General features: G+C 37.0%; 2 protein-coding genes across 2 annotated transcripts; both read left to right on the top strand.

The window, feature by feature from the left end:
* The first annotated feature begins 234 nt into the window (after positions 1-234).
* On the top strand, positions 235-11220 carry LOC146714514 (Fc receptor-like protein 2). Its single transcript, XM_085440077.1, has 15 exons — positions 235-390; positions 779-811; positions 1050-1109; positions 5696-5971; positions 6174-6473; positions 6644-6910; positions 8460-8708; positions 8905-9033; positions 9140-9155; positions 9272-9363; positions 9953-10012; positions 10116-10175; positions 10294-10356; positions 10494-10556; positions 10676-11220. The coding sequence occupies exons 1-15, from the start codon at positions 360-362 to the stop codon at positions 10681-10683; spliced, it is 1707 nt and encodes a 568-aa protein (XP_085296203.1). The 5' UTR covers positions 235-359; the 3' UTR covers positions 10684-11220.
* Positions 11221-14604: 3384 nt separating this feature from the next.
* Positions 14605-26219, top strand: LOC146714513 (Fc receptor-like protein 5). The gene is made up of 13 exons (XM_085450940.1): positions 14605-14700; positions 15078-15113; positions 19617-19883; positions 20508-20774; positions 20897-21175; positions 23408-23689; positions 24001-24120; positions 24227-24242; positions 24366-24421; positions 24762-24812; positions 24894-24950; positions 25621-25680; positions 25848-26219. Exons 1-13 carry the CDS (start codon positions 14664-14666, stop codon positions 25922-25924), a joined length of 1605 nt encoding a protein of 534 aa, XP_085307066.1. The 5' UTR covers positions 14605-14663; the 3' UTR covers positions 25925-26219.
* Positions 26220-27357: the final 1138 nt, after the last annotated feature.

Below are 27357 nucleotides of genomic sequence, written 5' to 3'. Positions count from 1 at the left end.
CCCTCTGCTGGTACTGCAGCTTTTGCATTTGTCTGCATTTCACGCTCAGGTGAGGCAAATCGTCACATTGCTGTCACATGCTTCGCTGCGATATCAGATGCACTTATCTTGTTGTACTTGTTGTACAAAGTGGTTTGTTTTCTCAGGTATAGAAAAGATATATATGAGAACCAATGCATTTACTATTTACATTTGATTTATTTCATTAATAATCCATTTTAAAATTTAATTGACTCCAATATTTTAAAAACAATAATAATGGGTCACAGTGGCATCTCATTTTTATTAACAGTGACTTCTCTTTCTTCAAAGTAGCACACTTTGAAATTATCTTTGGAACAGAGAGCTGCAGGACTGTGATGATGGGGAATACTTTGCTGGCATTATTCTGTAAGTACATTGATTTTCTCCGTTTGTGTGCCACTAATTAAAGAAAAATATGTTTTGTTTGATTGGATTCAGTTTATGTTTTTGTTTGTTTGCTTGTTTTGTTTTCATTAATTTTCTTTTTAAATCAGTATGATTGTTTATGTAAAATTGGTTCTTTGACTAAGTTTAGAAAAAGTAATTAAACTTACTGTAGTTATGTTTTTTTTAAGTTAGTATTTCTTGTAATTCTTTCTTATTTCAAAAAATTCCTGTCAGTTATTTTTTGTCATGTTCCCAGCTTGTTTATGATCTCATAGTATATACTTACAAACAAACATTATTGATATTCTATTCATCATTCTGATTTTCTGCCAGATTGATAATGTCTTGATATTAATATTTGTTCTAGTGTTCAGCACATTTTTCTGTGGAAATGCAGAAGGTGAGAAATAGTTGTCTTCGCCTTTCAATTTTGTGAAGTGTTTTATATTTCCCTTGACCCAGCACCTTCGTTGATATATTTGATAAAAAATGTTATACATTCTATATTGTAAGTAATATTTGGATGTTACATACAACATGTTAAATTCACCCGTGAGGTTGATTTTTTGTATTTTGTAGTTTGTTTCCTTCGTGCCGATCAGTTTTCTTCTTGTGAATGTATGTGATCATGTCAGCAGATTCCAATAGTAATCCAGCAAAAGCCACCACTGAGAAGACAAGAACAGCCACAAGCACAGGTAGTCGTCATATTCTTCTTTGTAGTGATTATCCCACATAGTAACTTTTAAAAGTCTTGAATTGAAAATTATAGGTTAACCAACTAATATTACACATTTACCTTTTCTGAACCACGTTGTCTTTATTTTGCTGTTTAAGATGTTGCTCCCAGATGTGTTGTAATCTCATGACTCCAGTGTGAGTCATATTTTAGTTTGTATTAAATGTAAATTCAGGGTTTTTGTTTATTTTTTTTGTGTCTTTGCATTACCAAATGACAGAACTTGAAATCAAGGCCACTCTCAGAGCAGACAACACAACCATACCAGCAGGGGGCAATGTAACACTGACCTGTGATCTGAAGCACTCTGGTGACTTTGAATATCAGTGGTTCAGAGAAACCTCATCCAAAAGCAGGTCCACATTAGAAGTTGGATCGGATAGACAGATCAGTATCTCTAAAGGAGCATCTACACCTGCAGAGGAAGGAGCAAGAAAAATTCACTCACAATAGAAAGCGATCCAGTCACCATTGAGGAAAATGGTGAACTTTATATTTCTTTTGGAATACAAAGTTTTGATTGTGTGTGAAAGTGAAAATTTTGTACCAAATTTTTTAGACCAGTATTTGAAGTCATAAAAATTCGAACATAATATTTGAATGATGTAACTTCAGTAGCTTCTCTCTAGAGATGGGGATTGATAAGAATTTAGCAATTCTGATTCTCTTTTGATTCTCATTGGCTCCATTTTGAGAGTCACTGCCATCTCTAAGCATCATAACAAAGACATCACATTCATGCAAATTAATTACAGGCTGTGGATGAAATGTTTGTGGATGGCAGAGTTATTTCAGGTCTTTATTGTGATCAGTGCTGGGGTTGTTACTCAAAAAAGTAATGTATTACACAGAACATTTTTATTAAAAGTAATGCAGGACATTACTGATTACTCCAAGAAGTAGGTCATGTGTTGCACTCTTTGTTACATTACTATTGCATTTCCCTGTAAAATGACCTCAAACACATTGTCATGTAATTACCATTTAGCAATATAACACTTAGGCTACAGCCCCACACACCAACACAAATCCCTATCCTAATGAGGACCAGTGTTGCCAACTCCTCAGTAAGGAAAATCACTATTGGCTATCCTAAAAGTCAGTAGAAGTCGCTAAATAACGTCATCTCCTAATTTGCATAATTGATCATGTTTATGTAATTGTAACCTGTAACATGTTGTAGGAGAGAGAAATAACATTGTGGAAGAGACAAAGTGAGTAAAAAACATCCTAAGTGCATTTATAATACATTTACAACTACAAATTAAATTCTTTTAGCTATCACATTTCCATCTCCCTTACTCGGTCTTGGTGCCGGCAAAAGTGACCCGAAATGGGCACTCTGGTGGAGTTACTTTGTGTGTGTGTGTTTATGGAGTTTTAAACCTTGTGATTCACAAAAAATAAGAGTAAAAGAAGGGCGGGAGCAGTGGCTTTGTTCATGCGCGATTCATTTTCAGTTTGGACTAGGGATGGGTATCGTTTAGGTTTTATCCTATACCAGAACCAAACCGGTACTTTTGAAACGGTGCTGGTGCTTAAACCGTGCTCGAACCGGTGCTTAAAGAATGGAGAACACACACTTTGTCCAAAAACCTCTCATGTTTAGCTGTTTTTTCTAAAAAGATAACAATGTTAGCCTTTTCTGCAGCTATAGGGCATATATGGTATCACTCTTGGCTGGAAGCAGTGCTTAAACAATGGAAAAAACACAAATTTTGTCCAAAAACCTCTCATGTTGAGCTGTTTTCCACTTTTTTCTTTGGTCATTTTAGCCTTTTTGGCCAGGGTGAAGGGAGCATCTGCCATCAAACAAGAAGACAGCCGCATGTAACTACGACGGTGTTTGCTAGTTCACCTTACATGCGTTAATTTAATAACGTGGTTAGCCTACTCAACGTAAATTACACACGAACAACATTAAGCTACTCATGCAGAGAAGAACAGCTGCTGCTGCCATCATCAACCGTCATCTTTTCTGCTACACTGGCAGGGCTAGGGGCCAGGACTCTCCTCTTCGGGTTCTTGGGGGATGTTGCTAACTCCGGGTCAGATAACAGGCAACCCACCCGCAGTAGATGTGCTCTGTGTGAGGTCTCGCAGCAAGCTATCAAATATGGTGCATTTTTCGGCTTTTAAAAAAACGCTATGCGTCGCCAGGTGTTTCATCAGATTCGAGGTGTTACCTTCTTTGCACAGTATCAGCTTGAAGCACTTGTTGCAGGCTGCTGAGTTTGCATCTTTTGATGTGAAGTACAGCCAGACTTTTGACCCTTCGCCTTGGGCATTTTTAATCTGTAGCTCTCCTCTAAAAGAACGTACGTACCTGGGCCCACCTACTACGCTTGCAAAGGTAAAATGATTGGCTAGAATCCAAAGTGTATGACATTTCAGGGACATTTCACACCGAAATGTGTGCTGCTTTTTGGTCTGGTTACTACCGTTTATGTCAGAACCACCGGTACCCATCCCTAGTTTGGACACGTAGAGGCCAGCATCTCTGACAGCAGCTGGGGGCGACTGCTGAGTGAGGATGATCTGCCGTCTGTGAGCGCTTTGGCATGGGCAAAGTGCGCAGGGCAGCGCCCGCTGCTTCTTGAGAGTAAGAGCGAGCTTTCAGTCAAAGAGTGGTCATAATTTCCTAATAACACCAGCAAAAGTCACCAGATTTGTCGCTAGTCGCTTTTTAGAAAAAAGTCACTAAGGGGTCTGAAAAAGATAGCGAAAAAGTTGCTAAGTTGGCAACACTGATGAAGGCATACATATGATCTTTTTCTTAGTATTTAGGTATGAACACAAAGCAAAAATAAAAACCAGAACAAACAGACTTTAAAGTGATCTCCAATGTAATTCTACTTTAGAAGCATGAACAGGATTGTATTGTTGTAGGGTCTTTACCCAACAAAATAAAGCACCTTGAGACAACTGTAGATGAGATTTGCCGCTAAATAATTACATGAAAAAAAAAAAAAAACAGGTAGAAATAGAGACTGCAGTCTGACTGCTCATCCATTTGTTACCTGAAAAAGTTTATCAGCAGCTGGCTTCACTACAGCTTACTTGACTGGGTTGGGTCAAGCGGGGTCTGCATTTATTCAGCTTTAGCGTCACTCTGGGCTCTTGGCTAGCTTAGCGTTAGCATTCTATGTGTGCAGGTGCTTGCAAAGATCTAAAGTTGTGTTAGCTACATAATGCAACTGTTTTTGTCCTGGAAGCAGTTTGAATTTACCATTGTGACCTTATCTTATTGTGCAAAAAAAAAGTAGTTATGTCTATATCCACTTTGGAAACTGCCCTGCTAACTCACTGACTTGCGCAGGTAACAAAGACAGTGATGAGCACTCAAGCGTAGAGCATTGCATTGCATTCTCCATACCTGTGTATATTTGAACTGTTGCTTTGAAGTGTTTTTGTGCTGGTTTTCAACTTTGCTTTCTTGTGCTGACTTTCTGGTGGTGTTGGCGGTAGTAGTGATTGTTATATCACCTGTTCGCTTATCGAGGGAATTTTTGAATGAGTGGATGATGGGAGAATGCGACTTTTGCTGACCGCTCAAGCCTTGAATGTTGTGATAACTGTTGTTTTGGATAAATTACTTTATCCAAAACAAAGTTACTTTCTCAGATGAGTAATTACAAAAAGTATATGAATATATGTGTAATGCATTTTTTTTTAATAATAACCAGTAATGACATCAAGTAAAAACAAAGTGTTCAGATGCAAGTATTCCTACTGTTTCTGTGTGGACACAGACCTATTCACAGTTCTACTGTGTTTTTCTCCTAAAAATGTGTTTGTCCACCTGAAACTAACAAAAACACAGTCAATTATAGATTATAAATAAAAGCTTGTAGCTGTGGCTGCATGATGTAGATGCTGGTTTATATATTGTCTGACAAGGCAATGAGTTCAGTGCTGGGAGGAGACACCGAATCCTGGATTGTGTCAGGAAGAGCATTTTCCAAACAAAACGTGTAGCTCTTTATTTTATGTGAATAAAGGAGCAGCTGAAAGTAACCAAGTAATGCATACCAAGTAAATTTTAAACATTTACAATTTAAAAGCTGTTGAAATGATGATACATGATAACATTACATTGTGTATTCAGCAGAGCTGCTGAGTCTGACAGTGGAGTGTAGAGATGCTGGTGTGCCAAACAGTTTATCTGTGACACAAATGTCTGTTTTACAGTCATCTTACTGTAATTACATCATATGTATGTATGTATGTATGTATATACCCAGTTCCTTAACAAGTGTGATAATCTCAACAAATCTTTGCACAAAGATCATCACACATACAAAAGCTATTAACTATACATTTTAGTAATAAGCATCCATTTATTAATCCCATTTCTTTTGATTTTTGTAGTCATCATTCCCTGAAAATGTTACATTATCTGTTTTGTTAGTTTCATGTGTCACATTCAAGGTTTGTTGCCTGTGAATAACTTAATGGTCACAAAATTTTGTGTCGTTGACTGATTTTTTTTTTCTAGATCTACTCTAATTTTACTTGTTGTTGTTTATGCTTTTCTGTGAACAGTTTCCAATAAGCCCAATGTGACCCTGCAGCCATCCTGGACTCAGATATACAGTGGTGAGACGATCACTGTCAGATGTGAGATCCATGGAGGAGACACTGAGTGGGATTATGAGTGGGAAACAAACAGCATGATAAAAGCTCCAAATCAAAATGAATACAGGATTAGATCTGCTTCATCATCCAACAGTGGAAACTATCGCTGTAAGGGCAGAATGAAAAGTTCACAGCATGAAACAACAGAGTGGAGTGATTCAGTCACACTGACAGTTTCTGACAGTAAGTAGAGTCATAGTTCATTTAACCTGGAAATAGAAACAGTTTGTAAAAATGTGTTTTTATTAGTACATGTTGAGATATTTGACATGTTTAGATAGTCTCACTCTTAAAGTTCATCATAAATATTTGTGAGTCAACATTTTAGTGACATTGAATTCAGAGTTAAGAGATGAAACATTGAGAGAAAATCTTTGTTGAACAGATGAACCCCGTCCTGTCCTCACTGTGTCTCCATCATGGCTGAGTCCTGGAGCCTCAGTAACTCTGAACTGTGAGGTTGAACATCCGTCTGCAGGATGGAGCTTCTACTGGTATAAAGCTGTTCTTGATCTATCAGAGAAATCCTCCAGTTATGAGCTGCTACCTGATGGCAGTGGGACTGCACAGGACTCCTACATCATTCATGGACAGACACACACAGCAGGATATGTGTGCAGAGCTGGAAGAGGAGACCCAGAGTATCACACTGATCACAGTCAACCAAAGTTTGTCTGGTCTGCAGGTCAGTTTGATTCTCTTGTAACCAGTGCAGCTGTTATTTACCTTTAAAGGTCCCCCAAAGAATAAATGATTTTTTTTTCATTTGTGATATTGGTATATATCTTTGCCTAACAAGCACATGTGCAGTTGTAATTGCTATTTCACGTTCTCCTCTCTGCATGTTGTTTTCAGGTGTTCATTCAGCAGCAACTCTCAAAGTGAGTCCTGACAGTGTGCAAAATTCGATGTATGCCTCTGTCTCACTGACCTGTGAGGGAAACTTCACTGAGTGGAGAGTGAAGCGGTTCCCCAACGATGGCCCCCTGTTCTATTCCAACTGTGTGAGAACGACTGGATCCACATGTAACATCAGTTACATATTAAAGTCACCTACTGCAGTGTACTGGTGTGAGTCTGGATCAGGAGATTTCAGCAATGCAGTCAACATCACTGTACAGAGTATGTTATTATACATTCTTCATGTTCTTTTGGTCGTTTTTTCCCCCTTTATGTTAATCATTACCTCACAGTTTTTCCCCACTACACTGCTGTATGAAAGTAAATCTGTTAAAAATGGACAAAATGTGAGACATTTAGGCAATTTTCAGTCTTATTTTAGCTCAACCCTTATCAGTGAATAAGCAGTAAATGTCTGAGTATGTTATTATACGTATGTTTTTGTGGGTTCTCCACAGAGTGCTCAAACCACTAAGTTTTACTTTTTAACATATTTACAACAAGCAAACAAACAAAAACTGCAAAACCCAGCAAAGCAGAGTACAGTACAGTGGTCCCTCACTATAATGCGATTCACCTTTCGTGGCCTCGCTGTTTTGCTAATTTTTTTTCGGGCGATTTTGCATGGTTTTTGGGTTGGTTTTTTTTTTACAGCGCATTGTGTTCTGCGTCCTGGTTGGCTGTAGACCATTGCCAATCAATCTCGTGCTGTCTCCTGTCGTGTACAGAATGCGTTCAGTTTGTCAAATTTACATAAATCTTCTATCACTCTGAAGTGCTGAACTGCATGTTTGTAAGTTTTCTCCCCAACAAACACAACAATGTTGATGAAACATTTTGCACTGTCAAAGGCACCTGTGGTTGCAACCAAAAGGCAGAGGAAGATTCTAGCCATTGCACAAAAAGTTGGACTTTTGGACTTGCTAAAGGAAAGTAGAAGTTACTGTATTTTTTGGACCATAGGTGGATTATAAGGCGCATTAAGCAAAACAAAATAGTCAGATAAGTCAAACTTTACTCAACTTATTCTTCTTGCTTCCTCTACTTCCGTACCATTGATTCTCATGTTCTGGACCTGAAAACAGGGTTTGATCTTTGGTTTCATTCTATAATACTGGACTTATTTTTCTACGAAGGTTTGAACTTTGAGAATGTTTAAACAAGAATGAAAAGTGTGAAAATGTTGATGCCTGTCTGAGAAAAGTGTATAAAGTGTGTGGTGAGGGGTTTTACAGCTTTAAAACATCTATAATAATTGTAAAAAATAAAGTTGGCTACTTTGCAGATTTCAGGTTATTTTTAGAATGTAACACCCGTGATTAACGAGGGACCACTGTACACTTAAAGTAAGACCTCATGTTCCTCTTTTCCTGTGTGGCTGTGTTTGTTATGTGCCACTGCATAAACAAGCAGCTGGTGAGTTGTTTTCATTAATGCTGCATCAAATCAGCTCAACATTACATTACAACACAAGTCTCACTCTGAAGACAAGGACAATTCCCATATTTCAAAATACCTCCAACTGTCAACCTAGAGCCCAAAGTCTTTTAGCTGTTACTAACTGATATATGGAAATAGCCCAAGTCTCATGAGATTAACATTTCATGTCTAAGGCACTCTACATTTTATAGGTCAGCTGTCCATTTGGTAAAAAAAAGTTAGTGTACAGTAGTTCTTATACACAGAACAGTAGGTATCACATCATCATGTAACTTTGGTGCCCTTCAGCTTTTTTTCTGATCTAACAGGACCATCATTGATTGTTTCACAGATAATTATTATGATCCTATCCTGGTGAGTCCTGTTCATCCTGTGACTGAGGGAGCTTCTGTTAGTCTGAGCTGCAGTTTGAGAACACAAAAAATACTTTCCAATGTGTTTTTCTATCACAATGACAAACTTCTTCAAAATGATCCCCGAGGGGAGCTGAAGATCTCTGCAGTGTCAAAGTCTGATGAAGGTTTCTACAAGTGTCAGTACTCAGGAAGAGAGTCAGCACAGAGCTGGATGTCAGTTAAAGGTGAGCAGGATCAAAACAGTTGATGGATTTTTTTTTTTTTTAATAGAGTACTCATTGATGGCGTATATCATTGAGTATGTGTTTTGTCTTCTTGTCACCTGACTCTACTTCTTTGAGAATATATGTTTTTTAATGTTTAGAAAAAAATTCTCACATAAAGTCTCTTAATGTTTTCTGTTAATGTTTACAATCACAGTAGCTCCATCAGGTCCTGAAAGCTTTTCATTTCCTCTGTGGTTGGTTGGACTGGTTTGTGGAGTCTTTCTTCTTATTATTCTCCTGCTCTTAGGAATGAGTATTCTGTATTGCTATAGAAAAGTGAAGGGTAAGACATTTTTCTTACTTGATACAAAATATAAAAACATCATAGCACTAAATAGAAGTAAAACAGTTTGGATTATCAAAAAAAAATCATTTTCCTTTTTTGACAGATTTATGCTTCACTGGGTTGGTATAAATCTCTGCATTCCTATTTTCATTTTAAACATTCAGTAGTAATTTTCTTACTGTACTAAATTTACTTTATTATGTTATTATCTGTGCATTTGTTATGTTTTCATTAGGCCGATCCAGTCGGACATCAACAGTCAAGACTCCACCAGAAATCATGGAGACAATCAGGATGAAACCCATGAATACAAATCTCTTCAGCATGGTCAGTGCTTAAACTAAAGTTTAGTATTAATAATTAGTCTTCTTAAAGTCCAGGAGTTCTGGTCATCTGGTCATCAATCAAATATCAAAAACACAAAAAGTTGTGCAAATAATCAAAAAAATCCTAAAAACTGAGTTAAACCAGAATTTACTCACAGAAATGTATATCTAACTAAATGAACTGAAGGATCAACAAAAGTTATTGTTCCATATCATTACAACACATACAATATTTTTAATACACTGTTGATTGATTGATAATATTATTCATCCCGGGGGAAATTGGGTTAATGCTGCCAGCCTTCCCAGCGCCATCTTAGCCTTCCGACCATACATCCATTACACAAACATCACGGGGAAGACAGGTCAGAGAGTTATAGCAATGGAAAATGCACAATGTGAGGAAAGACGAGGAGAAAAAAGAACTCTCCCCAGACTGAGCTCCAACAGGGAGATCAAACTGTTAATCAAACTTTCTAAAACTGTAATTAAATTAAATTCGAATTTTGTGTCTTTGCACTTTAACAAAACTGTGTTGATGTATTTGCTCTAATAGTACTGACATGATCCTCTGACTTTGTTTCTTCAAGCTCATTATGAACCCTATGAAACACTCCATCTTGCGGAAGAGACTGCTAATGGTCCAAATGGTACACAGTATCTTTTGAATAGCACACAGCAGCTAGAAATACACATACTTACAGGTCATAGCTTTAAATTGTAATTCTGACTCTGGCGTATTATTTTTTTAAGGTGATAATCACGACTATGAAACAATCGCTGACTTGGAAGAGACCGCAAATTGTGAAAATGGTACATGTCATGTTTTGAATATCACAGAGTGGTTAGAGATACATAAACATTTGAGTTAAAAACAGTAATTCTGGTGATTTTTTTTATAATCCTATAAATACAAATATATATATTTCAGAAGCAGATAAAGTTCATGAAGCCACATACTCTCTTACCGACCTTAAAAATTCCAGAAAGAACAGTAAGTATAGTACAAATACTCGCACATGCAAAAAAGATAAAATACATGCAAAAAACTAATTAGGAAAGGTTTTGACCTGCAGTACTGATGTAAATGTATTAATTATTTTCTTTTGCTCATTCATCTGATTATCTTAGCAAGGAAGCATCATAAACCACATGAGAGTCCTCTTTCCACTGATGTGAACATGGAAAATGCAGGTAAACTCACAACAGTCATGCACTGAAATGTCTCATTACATTGACAATGTTCCTTGACAAGATTAAATGGCCTCACCACATAACACCCTTACTCTGTGTCTTTTGTGTTTGCCTTACAGGTCAGTGAAGAGAGCAACAGGAGCAAAGCCAAAGAGAAGCATAATGTAATCATACTATAATGTTTAGAGCATATGCATGCTGTATATGTTCCCTACATCCTCTGAGTGAGACACGCTTGATAGAATTTTGCATAAGCATTGCATAGGGCACTGTGAGTGACCCATGCATATGTAAATATTTTGCACAAGTCTCAGAATCGTATATAATTGTATATTTGACAGTTCAATTGGAATAATGGAATATCAGAATAGAGTGGCGTGTCTAATTTAATGTATTTTAGCATCATATTATAGCATATATCATAGCATCTCATATGTGGTAGCATACAGATTTGTATTCCCTGTCTCCCATGGTAATTGCAGCGTGCTGGGATTTGCTTGTATGTAATGATATAGACACAATATTCTGTTTTGTTGTTGTTTTGAGGGTTTTTTTGTATTATCTGGTTTAACTGACAATACAGCTTTAAATAAAGGTTTTGCAATGCTACATTAGGGCACCAATACATATTTGTACTGCATAATGTATTATACATTATGTTGAAATAAATAAATAAATGCTGTGACTGATGCTGTATTGACTTGAATGTAAACTATAACAGTCAAACCCAATAACACTGAGCTTTATAAATATGATACATCATCAAGTGTAACAGCCGTTTGATCACTAGGGAGCAGTGCAGGAAGCACAGCTGTATTTCACTAATAACTGTTGATCATGATATTTCCAAATCGATTGTGTTCTACTGAACTGCTTACATACCTTTATTGCTGCTTTCAGATTTTCTTAGATGTCAAACATGTAGCATAGATCCTGCTAGAAGCTATTAGAAGCATGGCACAATTAACACTTGTCTTGCTGCAACTGAATATGCATAAAAAGGACATTGATGATGTAACCAAACAAGAAGTGCAAATGTTGAAACTGCATTCTTGTTTATTTACTGCTTACCTAATCCATACTGCTGTGTTTGCAGCTTTGCTGTGCTCTCCAAAAATCACAGATTTGCATTGTTTGCAAGTGACTCATTAAACCCCCCCAGAAAAATATAGTTTCTGCAGACGTGTTCTCAGTGGAAACTCAGTGGATTTCATGTAAAGTGACACTTGATGTAGTTTGATCTCAGCTGATTTCACTATATACTAAAACTGAATTCATTTACTGAAGTTTAAACAGCTTATTATGTTGTGATTATCAGAGATTCTTTAACTTCAAACTTTTCCCACGAGCCCCAGGAACTGGCCCACTGTAGGGTAACTGAAAGTTTAAAGGAAGAAAAAATCTCTGTGAATAGAGCTTTCAGAGCTACTTTTAAGGACACACGTGTTAGCTCAAAGAGGAAGCAGGATTAAATCTCACCTCACACTTCTGTTTCAAAACAGTATTTCTCTTTTCCCCATGCTCACCCACATCCTGCCCACTAAGTTATGACCATCTTTAAAACCAGAATTTCACCACATGGGAAATATTTTAAAAAGGAATCTGTTTGGGTGCAAGATCGAGAACCCAAACACAAACTCTTAAAGTGAACAGCAAAAAGCACATTTAATTCAACAGGTGGAAAGTCCAATCACACTTAGTATAGCTCTGTTGTGGTTTAATATCTTTAAAAAAAGACGTGCATCAGGAAACCAAACAAGAAGCAGAATTTTGCTTACATCATCCATAAATACAAACAGCTGTGTTTGCAGCTCTGCTCTCCTAATATCAGACTGACAGTGTTTTGTATGTGGTCAGCCAAAAGAACTGTAAAATCTGGATTTACGCTAATTGTTTTCAGTGGAAACAGTTAATGGAGTCAAACAATACTGTCTTTGATTTTGATGTCTTTGGTTTTATCTCAGTAGGTTTTAGTCTGTCTAAGAAACTAACTGTCGTGGTTCTCGGTCGGTGACCCCGTGTTTTGAGTTTTATACTTTTACTTTTGATTTGATCATGGTTTATAAGTGTTTTTGTTTTGGTTTCTGTCCTAGTATTTCTAGCTCCCTGGTTCTGTAGTACTTCCTGAGTTCTAATTCTTAGGTTTTGTTAGTTGGCTTCCTGTTGTTAACTCTGTGCCTTTCTGTCCCACATTTCAGGTCTCTATGTTCTGTCTCACAGTCTCTGTTAGGTTTATGTGTCTAGAGTTCAGTCGGTGTGTTTCCTGTTTTACTTTGAAGGTCTGTGTCTCATGTCAGTGTTTTTTTAGTTTGTTTCCCTTGTCTCGTCCTGCCTAATTACTCCCAGCTGTGCTCTCCTTCTGTGTGTCATTGTCCTTGTTATCCCTCAGTGTATTTAAGTCCCGTGTTTCTTTTTGTCAGTGTTGTGTTCTCCCTCATGTTGTGTGTTGCCTTGAAGTTTAGGTTATAATTTCCCCATGTAGTTTAGTTTTGTATCATTTCCTTGAGTCAGTAAATAAAGCTGTATTTTGAGTTCACTCCTGTGTGTTGCGAGTCCTGCATTTTGGGCCCAATCTCCTGCCTGCCACACAGCAATCCTTGACACTCATCCATTACCTGGTGTGGTTTGAACAGCGTCCCTGTTTAAAGTTAGCCAATGTTTGATTTGGGCAACATTACCCAACTGCCCCACTGTGCGGTTACTGAGTGCAGCAGTTACAGCTACTTTTAAGGAAGAGAGAAACAACATAGGGCACGCCATCTGGCCTCAAGCTCACTTCTGCTAAATGTCAGTTTTGCTCGAGGCCGCTCACTCTCTGTGTGTGAATTTATGACCACTCCAGAATTTCACCTTAAAGGAATCGGCCCTGATGTAATGCAGTACTTTACATTACTGAGCTCAGTTTTTTTCAATTAGGAAATATTTTTAGTTATAGATTCAACTGCTCTGTGAGAAAGTGCATTGATCAACAACACCTGCTGTGAAGGTTTACTGTCCGTGAGTATGACATCTCTGTTTATCAGTTAATGCTTTATTCATCTCTCAAACTATTTTCTTAACTGCTTATAAAACTTAAGTGGCCTGTGGCCTCCATCATACTCCAGCTTTTTTTTAGAGTGAGATGTTGTGGTTTATGTACTTTACATTTGAATCAATATAATAATTTTTGTGTTACAGCCTTTAGTATGAGAAATTAATGGCTGCTTAGATATTAGCAGCACCCTATTTAGGATTGTCTCTGTGGCATAAAAGAAACAGTGTAAAGAAAAGTGTATTCTCTTCCTTTATAATGCTTTTGTTCACTTATCCATCTACAGCAGTTTGTGTAGTGTTGTATCTGTGAGGGTAATAATTATCAGTGGTAAAATTGCTTAATAACAAAATGAGCAGGCAAAGGCAATCTCCTGTTTCTGTAAGACCTCAGTCAAGTTTTAAGCCTTGCAATGCAGTTATTCCAGTGTGTGAAACACTTTCAAGCAAACTGCTTTTCAAAGTTTTTGTCTGGCTTTGACGTTTATTACATTAAAACCATTAACTGTATAATATTAGAGTCCATCAAGGGCACTCCCAGCATCCATAATAAACATATTACTGAGAAGTAATTTTATTACTTAATATTAGCAGATATTTGTTAGAAATTTGAAGACTGATAAGAAACTGGAGGAAAGCAGTAAAATAAAAAGTTCCCACAAATGTATCAATGTATCAACAATTCCACAGGGGGAAAAACTTTTTGCTAGATCCAGCAGTGTAACAGCATTCAGAGACTTTGTTTAACTGTTTAGACAAATTTGTTGATATTTATTGTTTTTCATTCATATTTTTGTGTGAGTGGATGTATGAATTTATTAAGATTAGTAATAGTTCTGAGAATCTATTGTGTAAATATTATACTATATTATTATACTGTTATACTATAGTATAAACACATCACAGCATGCTGTAGTCAGATCATGTTAAGTTGTTATTTTAGTGTAAAAGGAAGAAAGCAGAAAAAAAACTATTGTTTCCTTCACAGCTCTTTGGTGTCTGCTGTGCTGCTGCTTCACTCTCTCTCTTTACAGAAAGTTGTAGAAGTTTTCAGACGTGTCACTGCTGGATGTGAGGATGGGAGCCACTTTGCTCTGTGAGCTGGGCCTATTCTGTGAGTACATCACTGACTCCTATTGTTTGATTCATACTGACCCATAAACATGTTTTAGTAAGAACAGAGCATCAGTCATTTGTACCATTTCAGGTCATGTGATCAGAGGACTCTCATGTTTGTTACCAACATGGTTGTTTGTAGACTGGATTAGATGCACTGACTCAGATCAGAGTGGAGCTGGTTTAGATTATCTAAGAAAGGTTTGTTTCTTCCTCAACAATAATTTGATGCATTTTACATAATAATATAAGATAATAACACATTATAGTAGAAACTGATAAACCACAAGTGCTTATGCATGCATTTATTTGTTTATTTTCTGTATTTCAGTCTCTTTAGTTTGATAATGTCTGAAGTTTCTGTCTTTATTGTAGTGCTTTGTACACTTCTCTGCACTGGACACGCTCAAGGTGACTGAACAGTTTTACTTTTTTATTATCTTTTGTCGTGAAAGTTTTAAAATAAACTGCTAACACCAGGTGAAGATGATTTAAAGTGGTTTAATATTGTGCTGCAACATGGAGAGAAACACATTAGTCCAACATCAGATTGGTCTCTGAAGATCGGCCACTCTGATCCTTTTATACCTTCAAAATTACTCCAATTGTCTCCCTAGCAGTGCTGGGCAAGTAACACTGACAAAGTAATTAATTATAGCTACTTCTTCAAAAAAATAACTGAGTTAGTAACTGAGTTACAAGATTCTAAAAATAATGAAAAGTAACTATTGCGTTACTTTAAAAAAATAAAAAAAGTCTAACCCTGTGGGGTCCAGAGTATAATTGGCCATTTTTAACTACTTTTGATTTTACTTCTACATTTCACCTTTAACCCTTTAAGACCTACCATAGAACCAAGTCCACCAGAGCTTATCTTTATATTACACATGCTGTAGTGCCATTTTTGGGAGCATTTCAAGTTGCTATGCATCAATACAACCGTTATAGCCCACATTTTAGTAATATGTATGCACTAGGTTCATAGAAAGTACATAAATTGCAAAAAAGTGCAATAAACTACAAAAAAAATTGAAAATCTTTTTGTTTTTGTTTTTGTTTTTACATATATTTCTAGTTAGAGAGATTTCAGAGGTTTATTCCTCAAAACTGTAAATACAAAAAAGTTGCACAAAATAGTTTCCCACCACAGGAAATTTATTTTAAGTGTCTTCATAGTTTTATTTTTGAGATACACCAATTTTGATATCTTGCAGGAACAACGAAAATAAATATTATATTATGTATTATATTATGGGGCGATTGTGGCTCAAGAGTTGGGAGTTCGCCTTGTAATTGGAAGGTTGCCGGTTCGAGCCCTGGCTCCGTTGTGTCCTTGGGCAAGACACTTCACCTGTTGCCTACTGGTGGTGGTCAGAGGGTCAGAGGGCCCGGTGGTGCCAGTGTCCGGCAGCCTCGCCTCTGTCAGTGCGCCCCAGGGTGGCTGTGGCTACAATGTAGCTTGCCATCACCAGTGTGTGAATGTGTGCGTGAATGGGTGGATGACTGGATATGTAAAGCGCTTTGGGGTCCTTAGGGACTAGTAAAGCGCTATATAAATACAGGCCATTTACCATTTATATATTATAATGCAAATTTGCAAAGAAAACAGCATATGCATCAAAATAAACTATTTCCAGCAGTGCAATTTGAGTTCTAAGCATCCCAGAAACTATACAGAAAAGCATAAAGCAAAATATGACTTTCAAAAACACCAGTATAGGCTTATCAGGCCCTGAAGGTAAAAAACTAAATTTTCTGCAAAAATGACGTCATTTCTGATTTCAGCCAGGTAATGGTGGACATACGATAGTTCACACTGACGTCTATTGCAACCTAGGAAGTGTTGCATATTTCTGGAATATTATGTTTTTGTTGCTGCAAGAGCTTTTTATGCAATTTTTGGAAAGCTATATGTGGAAGGAAACCGTGACTTAGGACAAGCTAATGGCATAACATGTCAATACAACTCCTCTGGTTTCATATGCAAAAAATTTATTATTTATTTATTGCGCTACCTTACGTGGTTGTAGTTCTACAGAGATTTTAAAATAGTTACGCAAAATGGAGCGTGTCCACTCCAGCTGGTTTTAAAGGGTTAAAAACTATTTACTTTGTCTTGTTTGGTATCATCCTTTTCAGCACAACCTCACGTGTCTGAATTTACAGTTCTGTTTTCATTTTGACATACTGTATTAACACAATTGATCTAAAATCAGACAAAAAACATAAAATCCGAGTAGAAAAAGTTATATTTTTTTACTGTAACAACCACAAACATGTTTATTGAATCATATTTCATAACTTTAAATGCAAATATAAATTGTCAATTTGAAAATCATATGCACAAGTTTTGCAAACAACAAAGTTATTTGCAGCCATTTACATTTTACCCCTTTTTTTAAATAACCATTTCAAAACTATTTACATAACAATCAGCTGTTCTACATTCAATAAGATTTCACACAAATTATTTGTGCCATTCCAAAAATGTCTGTCCACTATAAAGGAGAACATCACAGCCTGATACCTGCAGGTCTGACAGCAGCAGGTGTATCACTCCTTTTTCTACCTGGAGACAGCAGTCACCTCATTGTTCTGACACACAACACAAAATTACCCACAACACTACACACTAACTACACAAGACAACACATTAACTACACGCTCCAAACACGCTAAACGTCACAAATCTCTCACATCTCAAAACTCGCTCTCTCTCTTTTTCTGCTGTCTTTCTTTCTCTCTCTCTCTCTCTCTCTCTCTCTCACCGTCACTCGTAAACCTCCCCCCTCTTCCTAAACAACCAAATGTCATGTTGCCACATCATTTTTGATTGGTCGACATGGTACATTTTTCCACCAACACGAAAGGGCTGTTTTTTGTTTTGTTTTTTGCTCATAAGCAGAGAGTACTTGCTAGCGCTGTCCTAAGACAGAAACTATGAGGAAAAAGTATATATATTGTTTATCATGACTCTGGTTTTACGTGGCCTATCAACACAATTTAAAAACTGGTATATATCACCTTGTTGCTTTGTCATCTTGAAGTGGTCATGTGATCGGCTACTATATTCTTCCTCAGTCAAACAGCAGCACTCATGCGATTGTTTTGCCCCCCTAGCTTCAGTTGTTGTGCTTGAAAGTGATCATCGGGCAGAAAGTGATTACCGTCAGTGGGAGCGCCCATAGCTGCTTAACCCTTTAAAGCCGGTCGGAGCGGGCACACTTTGTTTTGCGTAACTATTTTTAAATCCCGGTAGTGCTGCAACCACGTGAGCTAGCGCAATAATTTTTTTGCATATGAAACCGAAGGAGTTGTACTTACATCTTATGCCACCAGCTTGTCCTAGGTCACAGTTTCCTTCCACATATAGCTTTGCAAAAACTGCATAAAAAGCGCTTGCAGCAACAAAAACATAATATTCCAGAAACACGCTTTGCCGATCCGATAAGCTGTTCATAACACTTCCTATGTTAGAATAGACGTCAGTGCGAATTTTCGCATGTCCGCCATTACCTGCCCAAAACCGGAAGTGACATCATTTTCGCGGAAATGTAGTTTTTTACTATCAGGGCCTAATGAGCCTATACTTGTGTTTTTAAAAGTTATCTTTGACTTTATGACTTTCTGTGTTGTTTCTGGGATGCTTAGGACTCAAATTGCACTGCTGGAAATAGTTTATTTTGATGCATATGCTGCTTTTTTACAAATTTGCATTGTAATATTTCGTTTTTTCCTGCAGTATATAAAAATTGGCGTATTTCAAAAATAAAACTATGAAGACACTCAAAATAAATTTCCTGTGGTGGGAAACTATTTTGTGCAACTTTTTTGTATTTACAGTTTTGAGGGATAAGCCTCTTAAATTTCTCTAACTACAAATATATGTTAAAAAAACAAAAACGATTTTCAATTTTTTTGTAGTTTATTGCACTTTTTTGCAATTTATGTAATTACTATGCACTTAATGAATACATATTATTAAAATTTGGGCTATAATGGTTGTATTGATGTACAGCAACTTGAAATGCTCCCATAAATGGCTCCACAGCATGTAAAAATATAATATAAGCTCTGGTGGACTTGGTTCTATGGTAGGTCTGTAGCTTCCAGATTACTTACGTAGTCAGCTACTTCCGTGCAACTGGTATAGGGTGTAGTAAGCTGAACACAGCTTCAACCGTCTGTTTGTTGAAAAATAGTAACGGGCCGCACCGCATTTTCTTGTTAGCAACGGTAATGCCGTTGTAACGATAGGAATAGTAATTACTGAAAAAAGTAACGCTGTTAGTAACGCTGTTATTCCCATCACTACTCCCCAGAGACCAAAGTCTTCCAGCTGTCCTTTTATACCTTGACCAAACTTAGAGACAAAGGAAATTGAAGTTGGCCCATGTCACGAGGGGGCGATACCTTCAGCCTCATCCTTAAATCCTTCTCTTCAGAGTTTAAGAATTACGACGCTGTTTTCTTACTTAGCACCTAAAGAATTACACCCCGAATCCTCCCTCGATCTTCTCTGAGATAAGGATGGGAGTTTCACTGTCTGTCTGTATAAGATCTCACCTGAACTCACAATGGCCCCACTCTGTCTGTATGTGTATGTGTGATAGAGCATAAGGCCCATTTGGGGTGCTATTGTACATGCATATAACTAAGTGAGCAAGTGATATTAATAATACTAAAGTGATCAATATATAGAGTAAAGAAATGTCCAATACACTTCCTTTTTATCTATTTAGTAAAGATTGAACAGAAAATACTGCCTACTCACCCTTAAACACTTTCCATTTCTGTTTTTATTTATTCATTTTTAATACGTTTCTCATTTTATGAAAACATCAACACAGATGTTGCCTTTGATGTCATAAAAGTATTTCAGATTGCTTATATTGTCCTTGTGCTTGAATCTAGATGCTGTGCTAACTATTCAACCCAGCTGGTCCATTTTTTTCACCGGGGAGTTTGTTACCTTCAAATGTAACATGAACAAAGGAAAAGACAGCAAATTGGAATACAAAATTAACAAGAATGGTCGAGAATTTATCCAGTACAACACACTGAAAAACTACAGATTAGAAATTAGATCTACTGGTGACAGTGGTGAATACCAGTGCTCAAGTCGTACAAAGAGCTCACATAAACCAAAGCACAGTAATGCTGTCTCTCTAACTGTATTAGGTAAGTCCTCAGTGAAAAAACAAGCGATACATTTAAACACTAATCTGGATGATAAAATACAGTGTACATTTGATTAATGTTGTCATGGAAACTTGAAACTTTGAACACAACCACTGTTTCTTACATGTTACTTTGCTCACAATATACACAATGCTAATGCACTCTATAATGCATCATATTCGTTTTAATGTGTAACAGCAGCACTTGTGAATGAAATTAGAAAAAAAACTTCTGTTATCTAAGCAAAAATCATACAAATACAAATCCCTCTTAACCCATCATTGTCTATCATTCAGCAGTGAACTGCATTACTTTACTAATTAGTTACAAGTAGTTCACTATTTTGTTCATGTATTAATTAAGTGCGACTTCTTCAGGCCAGAAAACTGAAAAACTGCTATACCATTCTTTTGTTGGGATGTAAGATTTACTACACCACTGGAACAGTGTTGAGATGGACACCGGAAAGAAAATAAAAATTAAAAAAACAAAAAACAAAACTGAAATATGATCATAGTGAAATATGTAGATTTTACCTCAAGTCAGAAATTGAATCCACTGAAAACATATTTTAAAGTGTAGCTTTATAATAGATCATGATGTGTATATTTTATTTCATATTAGCACATAAACCCAGGGCCACAGTGAAAGCAGGAACAACAATCATACCAGTAGGGGGCAGTGTGACTCTGACCTGCTCTGTGCAGAGCTCTGATGGATGGAAATATGAGTGGTTCAGACGAACCCAAACAACCTCTGAAGGTAAAATCAGAGATCAACAAAACAGAGATATCAGAGTATCTGAAGGAGGAATCTACAGCTGCAGAGGAACAAGAGGAAACCCAGTTTACTACACTGATAGAAGTGATGAAGTCACCATTGAGAAAACCTGTGAGTTCAGTCATTTAGTTTGAAATATACATTCACTCATGATTATCAAACGTACAATGTTAAGTTTTCTGTGTTGATTTCATGTTTCTGTTTGTATCTCAACTGTTAATATGTGTAAACAGTTTCCAATAAAGTTGTTGTAAAACAACAACCCAACTGGCCTCAGATATTCAGAGGTGAGACGATCACTCTGACATGTGAGGTGCAGGAAGGAGGTGAAACCACTGAGTGGTGGTATGAATGGAGAGGACCCAGGACACCCACACAGTGGACACACAATAATGATGTGACATTCAGAGTTTCTGAGTCCAGCAGTGGAGACTACATGTGTAAGAGTCGATGCAGAGATGACTCATATTCTTCAACAGAGTGGAGTGAAGCCTTCACATTGTCAGCATCAAGTAAGTCATGTTTGTTGTGTGATCTCCATTTGACAAATGTCATAATGGTCAGCACAGGATGAATTCAATGGTCTACAAAGCATGTTACATTGTTAGTCAGACAAAGAGCTGCAGCTGATAGTTGCCTCATTGTAGACAGTTTGTCACCACTTTGTCATCAACTTTCAACTGGTATCCAGTCTTTAAGTGATGATGTGATGAACCCTGCTTCCGGGTCCAAATTACTCTTCATTTATTAAGGCTGTTGTGTTTTTAACATGTTTTAATGCTTTGCATCTTGTTCTATTTAATCTGAACAAAACCCCCAAAAAAGTCAGTTATCACTGTCAGTCTGCCTCGCTTTTTATTAGAACTATTCATTTTAAAACTCAGTTTTGAAAACCTTACGATGCACCTAGAGCCCATACAGCAGTATGTTAATGCAGTGGTTTCCAAACTTTTTTCGCAACCCCCTTTGTTTCACAAGAAAAATGCTGCATCTCCTGCTTTGCGTTTGTGTGGGCGCCCCGTCAAAAAACCTGTCCATTATGCTAGCAGTGCACCCCCCCAGGGGCCGGGCCCCACACTTTGGGAAGCTCTGCGTTAATGACTAACCTCGTATTTTGGATGGATTATCTCAGTTGTTCCCCTGACTTAAGTTTGTTCTGTTTACAGCATCCTGCCATACCATTGCATTTGTCCCTAACCATTGGGAACCCCCACGTTAACTTTTATCAACTTGAAAAAAATTAGTGTTCATCCTCCAGCTTAACTGTGCTAATGTGTTTATATTATGCTATACGTAGATGTGTAGCTAGTCACCCCGTGTCACTTCAAAATATACCAGCTAGCCTCTTCAGTAACCCTAAAAACATCACTGCTGTTTAGTTCCCTGTTTTTATTGAGGTCGGAAGTGATAGCAGAGCTGTACTTTGAATTTTTCAGAATTCCCTCAGTCAGAACATGGTATATCATCTTTATACCATGTTACCACCTTAGGTAACTTCCTGCTAGCTTCTGACTCTGTTAAATTTCATAAATTCTGTTTTCATGAATGCCTGGATGTCAAATTTAATCGTTACACCTGGTAGAGCAACAACACTGATCATTTTATTAAAGATGAAAGAATTTAGACAGTTTGTAATTCTCAGTGATGCCACAGTGTTCGTTTGACTTTAGGACCTGGTGCTGAGTTTGGATCTGCACACGGCTAATGATGCCACCGCAATGCTGACCTGCTGCTCCATCACTTGAGTGCAATATTAACATAAATAAAGAGGGGAAAAAATGATTAGGTTGCCAGATTTAGCTTGACACCCAGTCATTACTACAATCTGAACCCATTGCTATGGAAGTAAAACCAGAGTGGACATAATCTGAGCCTTGTGCGTGAGTTCAGATGCATGGAGGAGGTTGTAGCCTGTGCACTGTCTATGCACCCACAGAAAGGGCTCACATCTGGGCATGCCGGGTGTGAAAAAAATGTAAAAAGAAGAAAATAAGTTTTGTAGGAGGTTAAAGAGCATATGGATGTAGGTTTGTTGTTGTAATATTTCAGGAGGAGATGTCAACATTTTCCTTACTAATAATTTACTCATTTTTTACTTGTTGCCATGGTGACTGATAACGCTATAATCAGTAGTCTATTTCCCTTGTTCAGCTGGATTAAGGTGGGATGAGACATCCTAGAACTATGTATAATGATTTGGTGACATTGATCATCATTTACAGAGCCAAGTGTTGTGAACATTTTTAGAATTTATTTATTAAGTTTGGACCAGGAGTTTATTGAGTTAATGAACAGTAATTTGTGAGTTTTGAGCCTTTTTTTCCAAACTAAAAAGGGATTTTTTTTATGACATGGGAATATGGCTGGTTTCTCTGTAAAGCATGTTCATCTCCTCCTGAGTGGTCTGACATCTGAGACTAAGCTTACTAACACTTGTTGGGTTATCTCACGAATTTGTTGTTGCAGTGGGACCTACAAAGAATCACACAAAAAAAGTAAAAGTATTTTTTTATACATGGAGTAGGAAAGGGGAAACACTGCTTTTACAATGTTGGGTGATAAAAATGTGATGCGCTCGTACCATTTCAGTTTGGTCTCTTTTCCTTGTATTTGTTTTTGGAAACTGAAGCAGAGGTGGACAAGAGGGGAAATGAAGGCTTGTAACATTAGTACAGTGTAGATCCTGACCTTTGTGTACAGTATAATATATTTACTTTTTTTCTTTTTCTATCTTAACTCAACAGCAGATCAACCAAAGTCCCAAATAACATCTGATATGAGAAACATCCCAGTAGGAGGAAATGTGACCCTGACCTGCTCTGTGAACTCATCATCATCATCTGGATGGAAATACTACTGGTACAGAGATGAGAACTCATCTGAACCTCTGATCATACAAGATGGAGTTTTCTACCCAAATGGACAAATCAGTGTCTCACAGGAAGGACTCTACAGGTGCAGAGGAGGAAGAGGAAACCCAGTTTACTACACAGAGGACAGCCAGTCAGTCAGGATTGATAAAAAGGGTGAGTTTTCCATCACTATCAAAGAGTGAATATTCCAGGAATAAAGAATGTGGAAATCAATATTGTCATTAGTCATTTATATACATATGAAGAGCATAAGATCCACAAAGAAGACAGTGAATGGGAATATGAATTGATGACAAATAAAGCAGGAAAAAAAAAACCCCACCACAGATTGCAATAAAATGTGCAATCATCAGTTACTATTAAGAACATTGTAATATAGCTGATATATTCTGTAAACTCCCTATGTAAATTGTGGTGGTGATTCACATTATAATAATCTAATTAGGGTATATTATTTATTACAGCAGTACCTGAGCCTGAACGATCTTCATTTCTCACCCGGTTGATTGTTGGACTCCTTTGTGGAATTTTACTGATTCTTCTTCTTCTTCTTCTGTTGTTGTATGTCTTCAAGCGGTCAAAGGGTGAGACCATTTTCTTCTGGTATTAGATTGAATATGATCTATGATGTGTTTAAAAAGCTGCATGTAGTGTTACAACACTAAAAAAAGTAATTGTCTTTTTTTACAGATTCATTCTTTGTCAGGTTGGTTCACATTTCACTTCTCTTTTTAGCATACAAGAATTAAATCCTGTGTTTCTTAAATAATAATAATAATAATAATAATAATAATAATCTACTGTTTTACTACACCTTATGTTCCACCAGGACTGAGAACACAAATCAGAATGAAATTCAGAGACAAAACAGTTCTCCTCTCCAAGGTCAGCCTTTGTTTGCTATTATTGTTGCTGTTGGTCTGTAATGTAAATATGTAACAAATGTACTAAATAAGGAAGTGGATGCTATCCACATACTATAGTGGTTAATAATTAAAATTTGTATATGTATCTGATCATCTACCCAGAAATTGTCATTTCGTTTTTGTTTTCTTTGTTCTTTTTAAATGTTCTTTGGAAAGTTTATAGTGATGTAAAAATGCTATGCCTTTGCTGTTTGTAATGTTGTAACCACATTTAATATATTTACATGGCTTTGAGTGTCAGTATTTTTTATGTTTTTTTAATTTTTTTAGTTATTCTAACATCAGCCTTGATTTTGTAGATGATGCTTGTTTCTATGAATCAATCAAAGACTGCGACGACACACAAAATGGTAAAGTACATAAATAAGGCAATAAGGTATATAGAGTCTGTGTGATGTTTATTTATGTATGACTATGTAACTCTGTTCCAGCTGAATCTGGGGATTTCACATATTCTTTGATTGAGTTAAAAAACTTCACAATGAAAGGTAAGAATTTGATGTTATAAAAACATGAAATACAGTAGATTAGATGTTTTCATAGGACAGTAGTATCTATATTAAATTTAAAATCATTCATTCATATGAGCCTTCTAACAGAGACGAAGAAACATGCTGTCTGCTTGTCATGTGCATTCCTCAAAAATAAATAAATAAAACAAAAGCCAGTTAAATTTAAGAGGCATAAATACATCCAGTTAGGAAGCATAAACCATGGTGACTCCATATGACCTGCTAAAAGTGACAGCAGGTTCACTGGAGAGGCAACAAAATGGCAAGCCCAAAAATGACAACAGTACCTGCATCCCATTCTAGTTGGATAGGTAGACCAGCTCCTTCAGGATGGATCGTCCACACTTGCTGTTGCCAGAAGGTTTGCTGTGTCTCCCAGAATCAGAAGGAATATGAAGACAGCAGTAATCTGTAATCCTCTGCAGGGGTGGAGGAGGGTTGAGCTTCTCTGACACTGAAATGAGAGCTAACAGCAGCAGAGAAAGAAACAGATTTTTAAACATGACAGCAAGGGGTCATCAGGAAATCTCACCTTTAATAGAGCGAGAACCTCCTTCAGTCAGTTCATGTGATAAGTTTGGTGTTGACTGACAGAAAAATCGTTCCACCCTTTGTTTATGCTGAGCATCTGTCCATCCTCTTTTAGATGACAGCCAGTTCTACACACAGGTCTACTACAATAAAGCTAAATCCAAGAGAGACAAATGTAAGTAAAGTAATACAATCAATAATTTATTTCTCTTTCTGTCTCATTTACAATTTTTTTTACAGATCAAAGAAAACTGTATAAAAACGAACAGCTGTCGTATGTAAGTAAGAGGTTACTGGCAATTAACTTTGACTAATGATGTCTTTATTTGTATGAAAATCCAGCTCCTGCAGCAACTGATGAAGACGTTTACTCTGAAATCAAGCCACAAACAGCTCTTGGTAATGAGTACCTTCAATAAGTTTTCAAGCAAGTAGATTCGGTCCCAAATCTGAATTGAAGAGATCATTGTGGGGGAAAAAAGCTAATGGACTGTATTATTAAAATAGAGCTTTATTATAAAGTGATGGCAAGCGTTGAGATTAGGATCTGTTTTCACGTTAGCATAAGCACTTATTCATTTATTTATTTCTTTAAGTATGTTTTTCTGTTACCTTGAATTGAATACGTATCATTTGACTCATTTCAAAAAGCTTTTTTAAAACAATATTATAAGTTGATTAACTTTTTTTGTCAGTAGTTTTTGTTATCTGATTACGTGTCATATAAATCATTTCTTTATTAAACCTGATATATTATTCACTTTGCAGTGTTCTGTGGTGTTTGCTGAAAAAGAAACCTGTTCAAGTTGACTTATACTCCTTCATGTTTTTTGCTCCAACACACCAGATAGAGTTGCGTGACACATGACTGTTTATCAGCTACTGCCACAGTTCTGGGTCCTTTTGACCCAGCATCTTCTGTTTCTTGTGTTTTTGTACTATTGTGTATTATGGTTTAGGTTCTGATCTTCAATTGTGCTTTCTGATCATTATTATCATTATTATCCTGTTGGGGTAGGTTTAGTTTAGTGTCTAGTCATCTCTGCCTGTGTTTGCCCTCTGTACTCTGTCGGTATGGTGTCTCTCAGTTCAGTCAGTGTGTTTCCTGTTTTACTTTGAAGGCCCATGTCTGACATCGGTGTGTTCTGTTTTGCGTCCCCCTGTCTCTTCACGTTATTTAGGTTAAGCCATGTCTCCCTCCTGTGTGCTGTTTCCTCGTTGATCTATCTTCCTTCCTATGTGTGGCAGAGGCGGAGCCAGACATTTGAAACACCCGGGGCTTAGCCCAAAAGGGTAGTATGCATGTGGGATTTTTTGTTTTTTTCTTGGGGGGGGGGGGGGGGGGGGGTAGAAATGACTGAAAGATTAATATGCTCTGTTTTGAGTTTTGTTCAAAAGAGAATGACTTCACATAGGAAAAAAATATATTTCACATGTGCAGGACACCTTAAACTAGTTTTTTAATTAAGCAGCAAGGCAGAACAAAGTCAGGGCTGTATCAAGACACGAGGACTAAACCCCAATTCAACCAGACCCAGAACTGATCCGGAATTAAAACAGGACTACAACAGTTCAAAATCAGAACTACTGAGGACTTAACCAAGACAGAACCAGAATCATAGTAGCACTAAAAATCATCATAGACCTGCATTACACTTATTATTTAATTCTACCAAAGTACAATATTTAGATTCAGAAAAGTTTATATAATTATTTAGCCTTGTTGTGCAAACAAGCCTGCATAACTTGCATAACTGAATATGTTTCCAAAGCAACTTCATTCTAAGCCAAAGACTAGAAAATATGGTGAAGCATATCTGCCCTTTGGCTTCACCTGCACAAGTGCCAAGGT

Source organism: Copadichromis virginalis, linkage group LG3 (genome assembly GCF_057382275.1).
Source record: "Copadichromis virginalis isolate Kocher_CV1m ecotype Utaka linkage group LG3, C_Virginalis_male_GT1.1, whole genome shotgun sequence".
Lineage (NCBI taxonomy): Eukaryota > Metazoa > Chordata > Actinopteri > Cichliformes > Cichlidae > Copadichromis > Copadichromis virginalis.
Note: the sequence above shows the minus strand (reverse complement) of the source record. Positions and strands in the feature narration are given on the sequence as shown.

Bases quoted from the DNA above. Each gene is read 5' to 3' on its own strand.
- LOC146714513 (XM_085450940.1), top strand. From the start codon at position 14,664: ATGGGAGCCACTTTGCTCTGTGAGCTGGGCCTATTCT. The intron at 15,114-19,616 runs GTGACTGAACAG...GCTTGAATCTAG, and splicing joins CTGCACTGGACACGCTCAAG to ATGCTGTGCTAACTATTCAA. The intron at 23,690-24,000 runs GTGAGTTTTCCA...TATTTATTACAG, and splicing joins AGTCAGGATTGATAAAAAGG to CAGTACCTGAGCCTGAACGA.
- LOC146714514 (XM_085440077.1), top strand. From the start codon at position 360: ATGATGGGGAATACTTTGCTGGCATTATTCT. The intron at 5,972-6,173 runs GTAAGTAGAGTC...TTTGTTGAACAG, and splicing joins CACACTGACAGTTTCTGACA to ATGAACCCCGTCCTGTCCTC. The intron at 6,911-8,459 runs GTATGTTATTAT...ATTGTTTCACAG, and splicing joins AGTCAACATCACTGTACAGA to ATAATTATTATGATCCTATC.